Source organism: Platalea leucorodia (genome assembly GCF_965183815.1).
Source record: "Platalea leucorodia genome assembly, chromosome: 4".
Classification (NCBI taxonomy): Eukaryota; Metazoa; Chordata; class Aves; order Pelecaniformes; family Threskiornithidae; genus Platalea; species Platalea leucorodia.
In genome coordinates this window covers 93,566,122-93,584,269 of record NC_138826.1, presented here as the reverse complement: position 1 = coordinate 93,584,269, position 18,148 = coordinate 93,566,122, and the positions used below count along the sequence as shown (strand labels likewise).

Here is an 18,148-nt window from a genome sequence, read left to right as displayed (position 1 = left end):
CATTTCAACCGACTGTTTCAAACGTACCCCAGTCTCAAGGTGGCCCAAATGTAATCTTTAGCCATGTATTTTCTGAGGGCAAAGTATAGATTACATGGTTACAGTCTGTGATGTACAATGGTGATGTGTATTACTGATTCGTGTGCGTATTCTTTGTTTTACTGTGAAATATTTACTAGCTGATTGCTCCTGGAGAACATCCCATTTCAGAATATAGTTGCTAAAAAGCAAAAAATGCAGGAGTCGTGGAGGTACCGCGGTAACGTAACCGTATCTGTCGCGGTGTGATTGCCAGGTCTGACATCTGTACTTCAGCGCTTGTTAGTGTAGTAGTTACATGTGGGAGTTTGACGCAGTCTTGCTGTCACTTAACTCTTCACGGCTCCAAGTTGTTTGTGACAAATCCCATTTTTGAAAGTTCATTGTAGGGGAGAATAACTAGCACTGTGTGTTTCCTATTACACACGATACACAGCGTACTACCATTATAGGTATTTTTGGAGCAGGTAAATGCATAATTTCTGTTACATGTATTTTCTTCATTGTAAGTTGCTTCAGTGACACCACTGATCCTGACAACCGGTGGAAAACATCCTGTGGTCTCCAGTGAGCATCAGCTCGGGAGCACAGTCATAAAGGATTTCTGTTTTGGCTTGGCTCCACAGCATCTTCTTGAAGAGTACAAACTTCTTAGGGGGAAAAAAACATAACAAAACTGTATTATACTAATCCCAGCTTAGGTATATTTTTAAAATGAGGACATCTTTTGTATCTACAGTTAAAGTTGTTGCTTTGAAGTGTTTCTCAGTATAGAAAGGATGCTACAAACACCTCTTGCCAAAGTAAATGTTATTTCTCAATCCTCAGTCTGACTTTTCTAGAGGCTGTTAAGTTACCAGCACAGTAACAGAGCACTGGGTTGGCGTATGATCTAACCTACACTGAAAACTATCGCAGCAGCCTTGCCTGGAAGGTGAAAAAGCATTACACTTGTTCACCTTTAAATCGGCTCTTTTCCCCATTAATTTACGCTTGGCTTTGCTTGATCATAGAATCATAGAATTGTTTAAGTTGGAAGAGACCTTTAAGATCATCAAGTCCAACTGTTAACCTAGCACTGCCAAGTCCACCACTAAACCATGTCCCTAAGCTCCACATCTACACATCTTTCAAATACCTCCAGGGATGGGGACTCAACCACTTCCCTGAGCAGTCTGTTCCAGTGCCTGACTACCCTTGCAGTGAAGAAGTTTTTCCTAATATCCAACCTAAACCTCCCCTGGTGCAACTTGAGGCCATTTCCTCTCGTCCTATTGCTTGTTACTAGGGAGAAGAGACCGACCCCCACCTCACTACAACCTCCTTTCAGGTAGCTGTAGAGAGCAATAAGGTCTCCCCTCAGCCTCCTCTTCTCGAGGCTAAACAACCCCAGCTCCCTCAGCCGCTCCTCCTAAGACTTGTGCCCTAGACCCCGATGATACGGTGCCTGGTGTTTCTTCTGTAGCGTGTGATGGCAGGGCTGGAGTGCGCAGCCATCAGTGTTAATTACTGCCTGCCTACGGTTTGGGGCAAAGCGCATCCTAGATGCAAATAATTTTATTGCTACTAAAAATGTTTTGTTTTCAGTTTTTTCTTATTAGTTTCACTTTCCAGCTTTGAAGGGGAGTAGCCCAGACGGAGAAGCACTGGAGCACGTAGCGAGGTTTGAGTGCACGTAGCGAGGTTTGAGTTCAATTCTCATCACTGCCAAAGATTTCCTTCGTGGCTTGCAGCAAGTCACAGCACGTGGAACTGTGTCTCATCTGCTGCAACATGGAGATCACGGTACTGCCCTGCCTTGTGGGAAGATAAATCAGCAGTTTATTGTGATTCGGTGACGTGCAACAGCTAAGGATACCCGTAATCATCTCGTCGCGCTCCTTCTCCCTCCTCTGCCTTTTCTACCAGGTAGTTATTAGGCTGTCGGCTCTCCTTGCACGGGAGGCTGCAGAGAGCTTTGTGGCCGACGTCCTTTCGCTCTCCGGGTAACACGACGCGCGCGCAGACCGCGGCGGCTGGCGCGGGCAGCGAGTTGAAGGCTGTGGAGCCAAAAGGTGGCTCTGCGTCCTTCTGGGTGGCGGAGGGTGGGCCCGCGCCGGGGGCCGCAGCCCTGCCGGGGCTGCGCTCTGCGTAGCTGGGTCCAGCGGGTGGGGGGGAGTTCGCACGGAGGGGTTTGAGTTTGTGAATCGTTTTCAAGCGGCGGGGAATTCAGGGCTGATTGTTGCAAGTAAAGTTATCACCAGTTTGTGGCAAGATGGCAATACGTTCTTAAATTACGGCGACTTCGAAACTATCTTGGGTTGGTTTTACCAGCCTGCTGGTTTTCACATGGTTGTATCATGATTTGCTGTTTCTCACATCATCGTTGCCGTTTGTGTCTTGGCTTCTCCCTGCCTGTGATAAGCTAACCAGAGTAATCTGAGCTGATACCTTTAAAAAGGCAGGATAAACTGATGGCTTTTTACCTTAAGTGAGAAGAAATGCAATATTAGAATAGCAAAAATCTCATAAAGATGTATTATTCATGGTAAGATCTATCATCCGCTCTTAGGTTGGGCAGCTGTTTAAGGTAGGCTTTGAATACCTTTTAGGTGGATTTGCTGAAAACTGCATTTTGAGAGGGTTTGCTGTTTTTGTTGCTCGGGGCTTTTAAATCCACTTGTCCACAGGTAACTTGCTGTCCTGGCTAAGAGTACATTTTTGTGATACCCAGATGTCTGCATGTTCCTTGTCGTTGGGCAGGGCGCTCTGTGTTTATATTGTTTAGGATGGAGTTAGGCGGTGAATCATAACGTATGAAACGCATCCTCTGGGATGGGAGGTTGTACCCTCATCCCAGTTGTGCTGCTGGCCTCGGTGGGCTCCTCGCTGGCTAACCCCGGGAAGGTTAGCTGGCGCTGAGTCGCTCTGCCAGTCTCCGGTGAAGGGAGGGGTAAGGGAGGAAGAAGGGCCAGTATTTCTTGCTTTTTCCTTTGGAATAAGATCTTAGAAACAGGGAGCCCGCACCATTACAGACGTTAATATGATTATGTCATCCCATCAGATGTCGTCGGGGTAGTGAGGAAAGGGGGTGGGTGCTGTTCTGGGTGCGTCTCCCTGTGCCACTCAGGCGGGATGCAACCACCGCAACCCGAGAGCTCCGCTGCTGCTGCGGGGCAGCGGCTCGGGCACCGCGGTGTGCCGGCGGGGCTGTCCGACCTGCCTCACCTGCCGTCGGCAGGGCTTAGAAGCGTCGCAGCTTCAAATCTCTCTTCTGTCATAAGCCTCTGTGAAGTCTCGGCCAACTGACCTACGGCTAACCCCGTAGTAAAACCCACAGCGCATCAAAAATTTAATCCACTTGCCACAGCCCATGTAACACAAGGTGCCTACGCTGCAGGGCTGTGTTCTGTATTTCCCCCACTACCAAGTATCGCTGTATGTCTATTAGAACTCTTTAAACTTAAATAGTTGTTGAATTCCCCTCTAGGAACTGCCCTGGGACACCAGGCTGGAGCTTAGGGCTTGACGCAAGGCCATGGAAGTCCAACGCCTGGTGCCCTCTTTGGCTTGGCGATGCGGCTGCAGAGCTGCCCTGCGCCAGCGAGAGGGAGGAGGGGGTTGAACCCCGCGGGGAGGAAGGTCTCCCGCACCCCCAGTTGGTTATTATTTAATGCCTCGTGTTTCGGGGATACTGAGGTTACATAGCAAAGCCACGTGCTTTGCACAGGGAGCAGCAGCTCTGTAGTGTATTGGCATTAGTGAAAGACAAGTCAGAGGCGGATCTTGTGCCTCCAAGATACGTCATCGTATTTTCAGGGGGAATATCTTGGAGTTTATCAGTCCGATACGGTCATTTAACTACCAGGTGCCACGCAGTGGTAAATAACGATGAGTGAGCAAGCTGAGCGTGCGACAGCCTTTTCTCCTAGGTGCTCTCTCATGATGGGTTTCCTTTTGGGTGCCTGCATGCCCCGGGGCTTCACGCCTGCAGGCAAGGCCGGGGGCCCCGGTCCTCCTGCTGCCCGCCTCTCCTCTTGGCTTTGGGCAGAGCGAGCCAGGGCCGTGCTTTGGCCTTCAGGGCTCCTGATGAACGTCTGCGCTGCAGATACCTGCACATCGGATGCCCCTCTATCTCATGGACAGGAAAAAAAGGCAGCAACGTTCCTGTCTTGTGTTAGAGGAGAGTCTACCCACCACCTGTAAGCTACCTTCCTGGTCCTCGAGAGCCCTGAATTTCTGTAAAAGGCTCTGGGATTTATAGGTAAACGCTGACTTCCAAGAGTTGTTATTTATTGTCTTTAATCCCACCTGCTACTGCACCGAAGCATCTAGGAATCCTTGGCTCGTTTTGGTTGATGCTCGTCATAAAAAATTCAGTGGTTGTAGGTTTAATTTCTGCAACACTTCAGGACTAATTATATGACAACCTGCTGCCAAAATTCCTTGGGTTTGGCTCCTGCAGTAATTTTTCTCTGTGTTGGCTTCCGCTCTGGGTTTGATTGATTGTTTACTGTGGGTAATGAGCGTCTACTGCATTGCTGTAATCCCCTGTACTTGGTGCACAGTCTATGAAAATGAAGAGCAGGCTGAAAGCTTACTGTTGGTGTGCGAGGCTCTGGGAGCTGTGAGTGAGCGATACTGGAAAAGCGAGAGTCAATTTTAAGTCCAGTTCCATATCCCAGCCTGTGTCTTCTCACAGATTCCTCTCCTTTTATGCAAGTAGTTAATTGTGCTTTTTTTTTTTTTTAAATCTCTAGGTTAGTGATTTTTTTAAAAATCTTCATAGATGCTCCATTCATTATTTTGAAAGCTGCTGCATCTAATAAGTGTTCTTTAATAGCCAATTTCAGTAATCTATTATCCTTACTCGTCTCTACTTTTTTTATAAATTATTGATTAATGTGAAGATTGCAATACTTAATGATGAAAATCTTTGCCAGAGTAGTTTCATCGCCATGATTCAAAAGGTGTTAAGTCCACCTTTGGAACCAACCCGTTTGTTTTACACACTGATCAAGATCTTTGCACGTGCAAAAATCAACGTCTGTGACGCCTGCGTGCGGCTTGCAGCAAGCTGCAGGTGAAGGCCGGGGGGAAGGCAGTGGCCGTAACTAAGTCAGTCGACCCGATGTACTGAAAAGCCCTTTGCAACAATAAATGAAGTGACAATTTTTGCTGTTAGGATGCTTGAAAAGGTCCATGGCCCCTGCAGGCACGTGGAAGTAAGACTGGCTTACAACTTAGGTAATACATTTTTAATTAATTAACTGCAGTCAGTTGGTTTAAATTACTTTCCTCTTCAAGACCATCTTTTCTTGGAAATAATGTCCTTCAGCGTGTCTTCCCTCAGCCCCCGATGCAGGGATCTTAACTGTATCTCCATCTCCTTGAGGTACCTTCATACTCACGAGTGACCCAACCCTTCCTGGAGTACCACAGCGGGAGCTGGTGGCATTAGCCCAGCTTGGCTGGGCGATGACAGCTGCACGACGTGCCTTGCCGGCTCTTCTTCCTTCGGAAGGCTCGGCCTCGGGGGACTGACACCTCTAAGCCTCCCTCTCCCCAGGGAACAGCCTCACCAAGCCACCCGAGTCTCCACCCGAATTTCCGCCCTTGCTCCTCAAAGCAGCGTGCTCTTTCCTCAGCCCCCGTGCCCAGCTGTTAGGGCACCTTTAGTAGACACGGAGCCATGACACCAGGTGAGCAGCATCAAGGTAAGACCATCCCTGCCCCCCCTGGATGTTATCACCCAGCCAAACCTGCCCAAATCTCACAAAGCTGCCTTGAGTTTCACAGAGCAGGCAGCCAGCCACCCTGAAGGACGGCGGGCTCCTGCGCAGCTTGTGCCTGCCTTACCTATGGAGGCACCTCATGAACGTACAGTGGGGCTAATCCTAGGAAGTAAAGCGATGCCTGGAATAGAGCTCTTGGCCTAAATTCCCCATGGGCTATTTCAGTGAAGCCACTGTTCTGATCGGCATTTCTGGTGTGTCGGACACGGCCTAGCGGGTTTGAGCCCTGCCCCGTTTGGTCCACGCAGCAGACTGTAACCCAGGCCCAGTACCCAGCATCCCCACCGCAAACGGACACGTTTCTTCCTCCTCAGCTTGCAGCATCTGCAGCCAGACGAGGCAGGGCAAGGACCGACTCACTGAAAACAAGCCAGCTGCCAGCGAGGGGGAGCCCAGACAACACAGAAAAAGGTTAAATATGCACATGGAGAGAAGCAGCAGTACTTACGTTGTGTTCTGAATTAAACCACTTGAGCCAGAATCATTTAAGACCAAACACGGACTACTTACAGCTTAGTGAAAAGAATTTATTAGAAACTGTTAAGCACTACACAAAACTAGTTTTTAGAGTATTTTTTTCAGTAGACAGCACCCCAGCCTTATGCTACAAACACCGTATTGTGGACTTTGGACAGCCACTGTGCTCCTAAGATACATCTTTAGGATGAGACGTTCAAGCAGCATGCACAGTGAGACAGTGGAAGGAGTGCAAGGAAAACCCTTTTCCTTTGCGGCAGTTCACAGAAGGTAACACAGTTTAGCAATTGTTTTCCTCAAGGCAATTGTGATCGAATGGATTACCGAGACCCTAGAGGCATCGACGGGGCTCGGCGTCCCCATCGTTCAGCGCTAGTGCATGTGGGGACTTTCAGTACAAGGAGTTTCAATAAATAGAAATACAGTTTTCATACTATTTTAACAAAAACATGACTACAAGGGTAAAGTACATGCCTTCTTGGGCAGTCGCACCAACAGAGACCTTACTGCTTTTCAGGAAAAACAGGAGGAGAGTCTACGTATTAAGGCAATGCATTTTTTTTTTTTTGAAATTCAACATAGAAATCGTAACGAACTGCATATTTTCTGATAAGTTCTGAAGTCTTTAATCGTAAAAAATAAAGTTGCTGATCGCATGCTACTCTATCCGTTATTCTTCATTATGCTTTGAAATACAGTGGAGCATCGCTACAGTCGCTGCCCAAACAACGTGGCAGCAGGTGACAGCTTGTCTTCCAGCCAGGAGCTGCAGAACAAGGCGTCAGCGGCCCCTCCCCTCTCCCGGCGTCGGTCCTCCCTTCCTTCCCACCCTCTGAAAGGGAAAAAAAGCCCACAAAACATTCATCTGGCTCCTGAAAGGAGCATTATAGCAAGGCTCAACTGTACAGAGTCAAAAGATACAAAAAGTCATTAAAATCCAAAAATTCAGAGAAGGAAAATGTAATAAAAATAAGTACGCATGGCGTGATAAACCAGGATAGACATAGCAATTTGCTACAACATTTTTCGAAAAGTGCTAACCAATTTTAGCTTAAAATAGTTCAAGAGATCATACAAATTGCTACCACAGTGTAAAACTGAGTATTTTGAAAAATCTAAAACCTGGCTTGACTGTAGAAAAATGTATTAATTATATCTGTTTCTAATTTACATAGTACTTTTATTTAGGCACACAAAAATAAATATAGACAGTCAAATGCTTCATTAAGTCTGCAGAAAGTTATCGTTAAAATCAAGTGATCAACTGTTGTGACAAACATCACATTTTTTACACATATATATCTCTATATAATCACATGTGTGTATACAGGGGGTGCGTATATCCCTTATTTCATCCTCAGGCTTCTGCAAAAGTTACTTGCGGGGTAAGACTGTGTTTTCTGGCAAAAAAAGCTATTTTGGGAACTACTGGCTATGAAGAGAGAATTTCTCAGAAAACTGGATTGATACTTTCTGTCAAAATGGTTTATATTCATGCCTTTGAGCCAGGAGACCTCGGGCTGGAGCAGAAGCCAGGCTGAGCCAACGCCAAAGGTCGTGGCCGGACTGGACAGGGAGTGCTGAAATTTTAATAGCCCTGTGAGAGTAAGGGAAGAAATAGAGTAAATCTCAGAGCAAGGCTCCTTCTCCACTCAAATCCGAGAAGAGCCCAAGCTGTTCCTTCCATAAGGAGCGCGTAGCGATGATAGCATTTCAGCAACTCTCCCTGCTGCTACCTCAGTAAAACCGGTTTTACCCTAGGTGTAAGCATTCCCCAGCACATTCAATGACCCCACATCTGCTTTTAAAAATGCTTGTGGTACCTCTACTAACCTCTCTGCGTAAAAATGCTCAGGGAAGTAGAAAAGCTGTTGCACCTGACTTCGGAGCGCGCAGATTCAGCGATACCGGTCTGGCGATCCCTGCTACAGCCCCTAGTTAACAAAGAAAAGTATTACGCAGCTAAGATTGGCACAACTGGCGGTCTCTGATCAACCGCAAGCCTACTAACAAATTCCAGCTTTCCTGGTTTTACTTGAAGAAGAAACTGGTTTCTGTCTCGGAAGATCCAGCTCTAGCCTACTACTCCCCTACTAGCTAAGGGCAGGGTTAGACATGGACTGAGGTTGTCAGTGTGTGTGTGGTGACTGAGGGCTTTCAGCACAGAAAAATCATTCAAGTTCATCCCACTATCTTGAAACAAATTGAAAAACGTCACAAACAAAACCAAGCAGCATAATTTTTATTTGGTGTTACAACAGACGTGCAGCGCCCGTGGTTTTGGGCACTGTCTTTTACTGTTTATGATTTTCCTTTTTAAAATCTAAACAGTTCTTCTGTTCAGACAACTCCATGTGCTTTTTTTATATACACATTGTGACCCCTGCATTTGGCCTGTCCAGTTAACACTAGAAATATTTGTCAAGGCAATACATTATTTTATCTTTGCTATAATTAGGGAGAAATCAAAAGAAAAATTTTACTTTAATCTGACCGATTACATGTACTGTACATACCTGTTCCAAAACCAATGTACTCAGACAGAAGTTTCTAGTTTAATGCACTCTGTTATTCAAGTCAAAATGCTGTACATCTAAGTATCCACACAATCGTACATTCCTAATGATTCTTCTTTACACCTTTATTTTTTTTTTAGACATCTGTTTTTTAAAAAGGAATAAAGAAGTTGCCCTGTAGATCTATATTTCTTTAGAACAAAACATTATATACTACACTGAAAAATAATTTTATCAAAACCAGATTCAAATCACTGTCATGTACAATTTTCAGTTAACGGTTCATGTTGAAATTGCACTTTGCAGATAGAATAAAATTAAAAACTGAAAACAGGTTCTATTTCCTTTCACAGGAGACTGCCTCTTCGGGATTTTTCTTCCGTGAATGTTTGTATTTGTCTACATACGCTTTCACTAGATTTGCCACTTTTGCAGAATTAACTTCTCCACTCTTGCTATGACAAACCTACAACAGTTTTAAAGAAAAAAAAAGAAAATGTTTGAAACATTTCTGTTGATTCGCCACTTTCCCACATTGTTTGTTTGTTTTCCCAGCACCCCAGGTTTCTCTCTCTCAGGCAGAACAACTTGGGAAACTCCTAATACTTCCCCATTGCTTCCCAAATACGTCTGAATTCCCATTCAACTCTCTCACACAATAAATGAGTTATGTTCTGAGGAACTGAGAAAGCTCTGGTGGATGGAGAAAGACAAAAGTATTTTTGCTTTTCCTATTCCCTCTCCCAGCAACTACCAGTTGTTCCCACAAGATTAAGAAATCCACCCCAAACCCTACCTCAATTGAAATGTACGCATTTCAGATTACTTAATCAACTTACTTTATCTACAGCTTTCCGCACAATTTCTTTATATTCTTCCTTAGTGATGTCTTTATTTTGGTAGAAAGGTTTAATAGCTAGTTTGACCTCCTGTGCCGCTTTTTCTTGAATTAACAATTTCTGATGAAAAAACAAACCTGAGTGTTATTTTTCACTGCCTGCATGTGTATCTTTTTATCAATCACAAATGAAAACTCTACAGGAAAAAAGTTGCTACAGAAGACCAGAAAACCACGCTCCCCTCACTCACATTTCGGCTCTCGTGAGAGCTGCCCGTGTTTTACTGAGAACAGACTGTTGTCACCCAGCAACTAAAGTAATATTCATAACAGGGCTGCTTTAAAGACAACCACATTAAAAAGAGTCAGCTTGCTCGTTTATGTCCTACAGCCGCCATGGAAGCATCGCATACACGATGGTATCAAGTACATTACACAGAAGGGGTACTGTCATAGTTTGCTATTTTTTTAGTATATCAAATTTTTTATATTTATATATAAAATATATTTACAAAATATATATTTTATATACGAATATATAAACCGGTATATATGAATATACTCTGAACTTTGAACTTGCCTGGTCCTTCTTTGAGCTATCTGCACTGGCTTCCACTGTTACGCTTGCTTTGTTTTCTCCCAATTTTACAGCTGCGTTAGAGCTCTTGATGTGACTCGACGATGTTGCGTTACCCGAACTTGGTCCCTGAACTGTTCCCACATTTCCCAGGACTGCCGTTGGAGCAGGCAAGGCTGGAGCACTCATGTTATTACTTACATGAGCAGCATTTGGAATACCCTGTTGTAAAAAGTTATCGGTAGTTAATACATTACCCTTCAGTATGACAACATGCCTTTCTAGAAGTCTCAGCAGCTATAGAAAGAGCATCAATACTACGTGCTTTGGTTCACGAGCAAATTTCCACACTATCCATTATTAGGGAAGGTACATTATATCACATCTACTCACGGGGCGGGGGGGGGAAAGCAAGCTTGAAAAGTGAGGCACCCTCCACGTCACCACTGCGGTTGCTAGATTCTGGCTCTGATCGCAGTGACAAAGCAAACAAAGTACCCTGCAAACAGGCGCGGAGGGCGTTAGCACAAGGGGAAGGAAGCTTATGGCTGCGGAACCTCTCTGTTTGTCACAGGAGTGTATGGGAAGCCCTGTTTTATAAATCAGATTAGCATGTTTTGAAAAAAATCAGCACCTAAACATACGTACAAAAAGTTACCTTAAACCACGCTTGCATTCCTGCATCGTAACGATGCTGCTTTGAAAACATTTATTTTCATATTGAAGTTCAGCTTGAACTTGCGAATGAATTTCAAATACAAACACGCCTACAAGTCTACCCGAGGCCAGAGGTGAAATGCTGGCCGAAGCACCAGGATCTGTTCTTCAGGAAAAGCCATTTTCTGTACGTTGCCAAACGTCGCCAGAAGACCACGGGTACGATTGATACTTTGGAATTGAGAAATTAAGTAGCTCTCAGACCTCAGATAGAGGTAATTTTTAGCAAAAGCCAAGAATGCATCCTCCCGACATGTTTCTGGCAGGCTACCCTAAATGCTACTTCTTTGCACGTAATCACCCTTACTTTTTTCACATCTGCATTTATCCAGACGGAAAATAATGAAACGGGAATCTGAGCTCCTTGGAAAGGAGAGAGAAATGGAGCTGTTACGATCAGCACGCTGGCGCTCGCCAGTGCGCTCTCTTCATCGTCCTTTCAACGAAGGACCGCTGGGGTCCTGCAGTATTCAGTAACCGGTACTGTGCTCCCACCAAGGACTGGTTCAACGAAAGCTCCAATTGGGAGCAAGCAGTAGCAACTCCCAGAGGCGTTCAGGTTCAGGGACACAATTCCATGAAAGCCGGTAAGAGCAACGAATGTAACAGGGGCTTTACTAATGAATAACTGTATTTTGGAGCAATACACAATCTTTACAGAAACTTATTTATTGCTGCACTAGATACTGTATTTCACAGAGGTGTGTAGCCTACGTTCTTACTGCTTACATTTTTAGAAGTTAAACCTACTGAATTTCCAATTGTGAAAATATTTTAATTACAGAGGCATTAATCAAATCAACAAGCAATCCACCGGCATTTTAGTTCCAATAGTATCTTAGTGTTTCACTTTGCAGAGTATTTAAGTATTTCATATGGCCTGTGACTCCACTCAGTATTTCCCACAGTACTGAACTCCTTTTGTTCTAAGTTAATGAATACGAATGGATAACAGCAGTTGAAAGTGAAAAGCATGTAGGCCGTTTATCAGTTTGCTTCAAATCTTTAGAGATAATGCATGAAAACAGAGGGTTAGAAATCATTGTTCTAGAACATCACTTTTTCAACCTGGAATGCAGGGGAAAGCATTTTAGGTTAGAGCAGGCAGCCTGCAACAAAAGAAAAGCACAAACCTCAGTCAAACCCTGAAGAGCCCTTTATACATCAGATGCAGCGTTACATCTCCTCGCAGGGCCATGCATTCTCCTGGAAGTTGTTCACATTCCTTTCCCTGATATAAAAGCTCTTAATATAAACAGCTGGCTACAGGAGGAGCTCACATACACAAAGGTTGTTTTAAGATATCTTGAAAGGCACAAAAAGACGGTCTGACCTGCCCCAAGCACGACAGAGTCTTTTTGAAACTGGAGAAATTAAGTGGGAGTTAGGTCTCAAACAGGGCATGCAAAAACAGGAGAATCAGGCAAGAAGGGGGAAGTAAAAGACACGAAAGAAAGCTTGGAAATTATTAACAAAAAGGCTCAAAAGATTAAACAGAATAGAAAATGCGTGTGTGCAGGGAAGCTGCTGAGACAGTGACAGCTGGAGAATGGAAGTGTGGAACAAATGGGTGCCATGCAGTACTTGATAATTTTCCTCTGCTGCTACACCCCATGGGAGAACTGCAACAAAGAGGTTTAGGCCACTTCCTACAGGCTGCTGAAAGGGGATTCAAGCACTTCCTAAAGCCTAAAAATTAGGTTTTGAAGGGAAAAAAATTAGTTTAGGAAATGGGGCACTTCTAAGAAAAAGGTAACGGACAACATTGATGAAATTTTTCAGTGTTCCATTACCCACTGGAACACCTCGTTACCACAATACCCCAGTTATGGTGTTGTGCATTAAAAGCTATAGCTCCAAAACAACCCCTATCCTCACAGATACTTTGACTTCAAATTTGGCGTGGGGTGGAAGAAGACAGGCAAGAGAGAAAGAAACTGCAAGTATAAATTTATCAAGACTATGGTATTCAATATAAGAAGCTCTTAAATGGTATTACTTCAATACTGCTCTTGCCATGGCTTCTGATAAAGCATACCTGCAATTGTTTTCCATCTTGCTGTGAAGCAATGTAGCTGACTTGTTGAGATGGTGGGGGTGGAGGTGGAGGCGGAGGTAATCCCTGAGACAAATTTGTGGGAGCAGCTACCTGTATGAGAGGCACTCCGGTGGGGAGATGCATGGGCATTGGAGGGTGGATGTTGAAAGGATTTCGTTGCATATTCATCATGGGAGGATGGACACCCACTGGATACGGAAAGATATTCATAGGTTGGTGCTGTGCGTTCACTTGTGGCATTACATTCATTTGTTGCTGCATCATATTTATTGGTAACTGAGAACCATCACTTTGCTGGTTGCCTTGGTCTTTGAGGTTTGGATCTATCAAAAGGAAAAACAGACAGTATATGGAGCAGAGAATCCGTACTTTACAAAGCAAAAGTGGAGCCAGGTATCTAAACTCTTCGTGGAGTATCAAAAAGCCTTCTATAATCTGCATATTTTAAAGATATTGCATTACATTATTACACAGCACTCATCACCAGACACATCACGGAGCCAAATGCTAGTTTCTGAGTTTAAAAAGTTCAGGTTACTATGGAAGCCTGCATTTTGAATTCCTATTTTCTCTACTTGTTCCCATAGCACAGCTAATAAATTATTTCATCACAACGAAACAGTAATTCTCCCCCAAAGAGGAGGAAGACAATATAACTTATCCAGCTTCTGCAATTGCAGGAGGTTAGTCATACGTTACCACATATGCAATGCTCTGCTCCCCTTTGCCTGATTCACACACGCTCGCTGTAGCCATTCCTGGTAACTACAGAAATACTCTGCTGGTTTTTTCCTCACTGAATAATAAATCATCCTCAACCAATTTCAGAGATGTTCACATTCAGAAAGAGCTGTTTAAAAACCCTGTAATGGTACAACAGGTAAAGCCTAGAAGTAAAAATAACCTCTTGGGGTGGCACTTCTTTAAAAAAATTACTTCTGAGAAATGGTTGATGGGTTATAATTCAGATGCCCTTCCCTTAGAATCCCTTGCTTGAGGAACCCTGCCACCTAATTCACAGGGACTGGGACTTAAACCCTTATGCTTCACCCCAAAGCACCTTTTCTAAAGATCACGGGATAACAGAATCACTGAGGTGGAAGGGACGTATCGAGACCATCCAGTCCAGCCCCCCCTGCTCAAGCAGGGTCAGTAAAAGCAGGTTGCCCAGGACCATTTCACCCAGGACCACATCATGATGCCAACCTAGCCTGTTTAATCCAGTTTTAAGAGATCATTGTACTATTCTCAGCCGAATTCACATTCCGAAAGTGAATATAACAGTGTGATTGTTCCTGAACTCTGTGAAATAAAGTCTGCAAATCACATAAGACTTTCAAGTAAAGGTTTCATAAATTTTGCCTGCAGCAGACTGAAGGTTGAAAAAATTGCCTGAAAACTAAGCAGCCACTGATGCAGTTGTCTCTGAAAAGAGGGAGAAACCTGCTGGCATATAGGATGAAAATGGATAAAAATGAAAGACAAAACAAGGAGAAAATGGGAAAGTGCAAGCGTGGTTGCCTTCAGAACTGGATTTTACAGTTTTTAAATACAATTCCCATCTATCTTTTACTTCAGAGCATTAATAATCTGTGGATGACTTCTTAGCTATTCAGAATCAATCTCACCCACAGGTAACTCGCTTTCTACCAAAAAGCTTATTTCTGTCAGGGCAGTTACCTTTTAGATATAAATTACTCAAAAATATTAGACTTCTATTGAGGCTTTAGAGGAATTTTAATGCTAAGTACAGTAAAAGTACCGTTTTTGCATTTATAAATCTCTCTAGATTTTTTAAGCATATAAAGAGGAAAATGCTTATTTAGAAGTAAGATAAACGTCAACATAATGATTTGTCATCTCTAGAATCTACTGTGTGGGTCTGCACAGGCAAATGCGAATCTCCTTGAAAAAAATAACTCTTTTTAGAAGGTGTGCAGGTGCTAAAAGTAACCATGAAGGGGATATGCTTTCTCTTCAACCAAATGGATTTACTGAAGTAGCACTCTTCAGATGCATAGTCCCTAAATTATGTTTAACTTTAAGCAAAACCAAAAAGCCATCAAAACACCATCAAAACACAAGAAATCCCTGAACTCCACACCTACAAACCTCCATATTGCATAAAGACTATACATTCACCCTGAATTATTTTGAAGAACTAATCATCTCGATAGGTCAATGCGACCAGGATTTTACTCAGCTACTGCAGCTGTGACTAAGCTTTTATATTTCAAAATTATGAATACCTTGTTCAGGTGTCTCCTCTTCTTGTCTCATTCCCCATCCAGACTGTGGGCTTGATGAATTGCGTCCTCTTCTTGAATAATAATTCTGCACATCAGCAGGTAAAGTCTTTCTTACAGCCCAGCTGGATGCAGATGTCCACCCAGATCTGTCAGCAGGCGTATCAAAAGAATAATCTTGTTCATTCTTACGCTTGTATGGCTGATGTTCTGGGAACCTTGAAGTTTCATTCCCAGAACCGTTTGAGTTCCCTGAGAGAGGTTTTCTATTTTGCCAGTGATTTTCACTCTGGTCTCCATACATGAAACCACCTCTTCCACGCCCACCTCGGCCACGCTGACCTCTCCCTCGATTTGGAATCCAACCTGAACCAAAGTTTTTATTCCAAGTGTGTCCTGAATTATCATGTCTGCTGTCTTCCCAATGTGGTTTCTCTCTCTCTCTGTTCCTGACTTCAGGAACGGAGTTTATCCTTTCCATTACCCAGTCTGGACAATCATTCCTCCGCTTGTCTGAAGAACATTGATCGTCATTGGTTTTTTCTGTATTGTCCTTCTCTTTTTTAAGACTTTCATTCTGTTTCTCTTGATCACTTCTTCTGTATCGATCATTTCCTCTGGGACTCCTCCAGCTGTCATTTGCCCATCTCTCTTTCCATCGAGGTGAATGACTGTCCCTCTCATTTCTAGAGAATGAAGAACCTTTATTTCGTGTCCTAGATCGTGATCTTGACCTAGATCGTGACCGTGACCTAGACCACCTCCTATTTCTTCTTTCTCTATCACGATCTCTTCTTTGACTATCTCTATCACTGCTTCGAGATCTAGATTTTTGCCTCGGAGATGAATCCTTAGTTCTTGACCGAGAAGATGATCTCCTGCTCTCCCTGACGGTTTCCCTTTTGGGAGATCGAGATGATGTTTTCTTCTCATCTTTGAGCGTGTCTCTCTTTGGAGAACGAGATAAAGATCTCCTTCCCTCCCTCCCAGTTTCCTTCTTGGGTGATCGTGAGCTCCTGTCTCTGGTCATCTCCCTTTTAGGGGATGGTGATTGAGATTTCCTGCCCTCTCTCCTAGAAGGAGACCAAGTTGTTGATGGGGAGTGAAACCTAGACCTTCTAGTTCGAGTCTTTTTATCTTTTTTGAGCTCTGACTGGCACTCTTTTTCTTGAGGAATAGTTTCATCTTTTTCATCAGAAAGTCCTGAAACTGATGTACAGTTTCCCGCCTCGCACTGTAAGGAGTTCACTTCTCCTTGCTCTGTACTTTCAACTGGTGGTAACTGCTCAATCTGAGGTTCATTCTGGTCACTGCAAAATGAGTCACAATCCATTGGTATCATTTCATTGTTATCTTCACCAAAGTGTTTATGTTCAGCATTTACCTGGGGTGACTCTGAAGTTCTACCCTCTTCGCTTTCTGGCATGGTGTTCTCTTTTAAGGATTGTTCTGACGTACTATCCACAGAAGTATCGTGTATTAATGTATCAGGTTCTTCGTCCTGAACAGTTTTTAAGTTTTGAATATTTGTACTTGCACAGTCTACTGCTGTTTTTTCTTCAGCCTCAGAATCATCTATTTCTGTGGCCTCTGGATGCTCAGGCAATTCGCTTCTGGGGCTCTCTAATGGCTGATCTCTTCCCAAAGGTTCTGGATATTCCAACAATTCATTGTCTGGACTAGCTACAGGTTGATCTATTTTTGTCAAAGTTTCTATGTTCTCCATCAATTCATTTTGAGGACTACACGATGTCTGATCTACTTTTTCAAAAGTTCCATGGTCACATACTTCATCTCTGGGACTAGCTACTGTTTCCATTTGTTCAAGAGTATTTTCACAGATGGCCTGATTCTCAAGATCTGTATTTTTTTCAGTAACACCTTTTACTTCACATTCCTGACTTTCACCTCCTAAAGTTAGTACTGGAGGTTCTTGGACAGAAAAACTTACATCTGCATTGCCTGAAGTATCTTCATCTTTGTCACATTCTCCTGTAGCTCCCTCAATTTCTGCATGTTCACTACAGCTTTCCAATCCATTAGCAGATTCCGTTTCTGCATTATTCTTCTGTGGAAGGCTTGCGTTACTGCTTTCGTTGTCTGACTGCTGGTCTTTATCTAATGTTAGAACCGCTTCAGACTCAGCAACATCATCATCTTCCACTGAATCACGGGGCGATTTTTCAGAACGTGCAGAACTTCTCAGTTTCTTTTTAACCACGGGTGTTTGTTGTTTAACTATTCTTTTAGACTTTCGTTTTGGAGGAGCCTTCTCTGATTCTGAAGGAGATTTATTCAGAGATGGGTTATTGCCATCAGGGGCACCGCACGCAGAACTGCTTGACCGAGGTGAGCTCCGAGATTGACCCAGAGTCTCATTTTTGCTGTTTCGTGCAGACCTTCTTCTAGGAGTAGTATTAACTGACTTCCTTCTAGTTCCTCTAGTGCCAGATGAACCAGAAGCTTGCTTTTTCTCTTCTCCTTCTTGGGTACACGCAACAGCATATCCTTTGCCTAAAGATTCTAATAAAAGCAGAATACATTAAAGTTTGATAATAACCATTTATCCAAACACAGTTAAGAATATAAAATTACTTTCTCCGGTTTAACAGATATCCTCAAATAATACAATGTAAGATTTACTATGAAATGTTGCCACAGCTTAAGCGGATAAATTATTTTTTTTTCAGTGCAGACTTTTTCTTTAAAGAACAGAATCAAGCTAACAAAGTGACATCTAAACACACATTTTAGAGGCAGTGCCGGCATAGCTACATGGACAGTAATGGCATTCACGATGAAACTGATATTGATATTGCCGTTCAAAGACGGTCAGCATTTAAGCTGTTAGAGAAGTAACGAATTAACCACATGACATTGTTAGCATATAGCAGTTCCTGTCATT

At 43.5% G+C, this 18,148-nt stretch overlaps 1 protein-coding gene across 2 annotated transcripts in view; it reads right to left on the bottom strand.

Annotated features, from left to right (window-relative positions):
- Positions 1–6,367: 6,367 nt before the first annotated feature.
- Positions 6,368–18,148, bottom strand: part of SCAF11 (SR-related CTD associated factor 11) — a 49,852-nt gene continuing 38,071 nt past the window's right edge. Inside the window, exons 13-17 of one of the 2 annotated variants that reach the window (XM_082310789.1) lie at positions 15,247–17,766; positions 12,977–13,320; positions 10,225–10,443; positions 9,646–9,765; positions 6,368–9,272 (exon numbers count right to left, since the gene is read on the bottom strand). In XM_082310789.1, the coding sequence (XP_082166915.1) occupies positions 9,144–9,272; positions 9,646–9,765; positions 10,225–10,443; positions 12,977–13,320; positions 15,247–17,766 (3,332 nt within the window). In that variant the 3' untranslated portion in view covers positions 6,368–9,143. Of the gene's footprint in view, positions 9,273–9,645; positions 9,766–10,224; positions 10,444–12,071; positions 12,170–12,976; positions 13,321–15,246; positions 17,767–18,148 lie in introns of those variants that run through there. The other variant, XM_082310790.1, reaches the window with a different exon arrangement.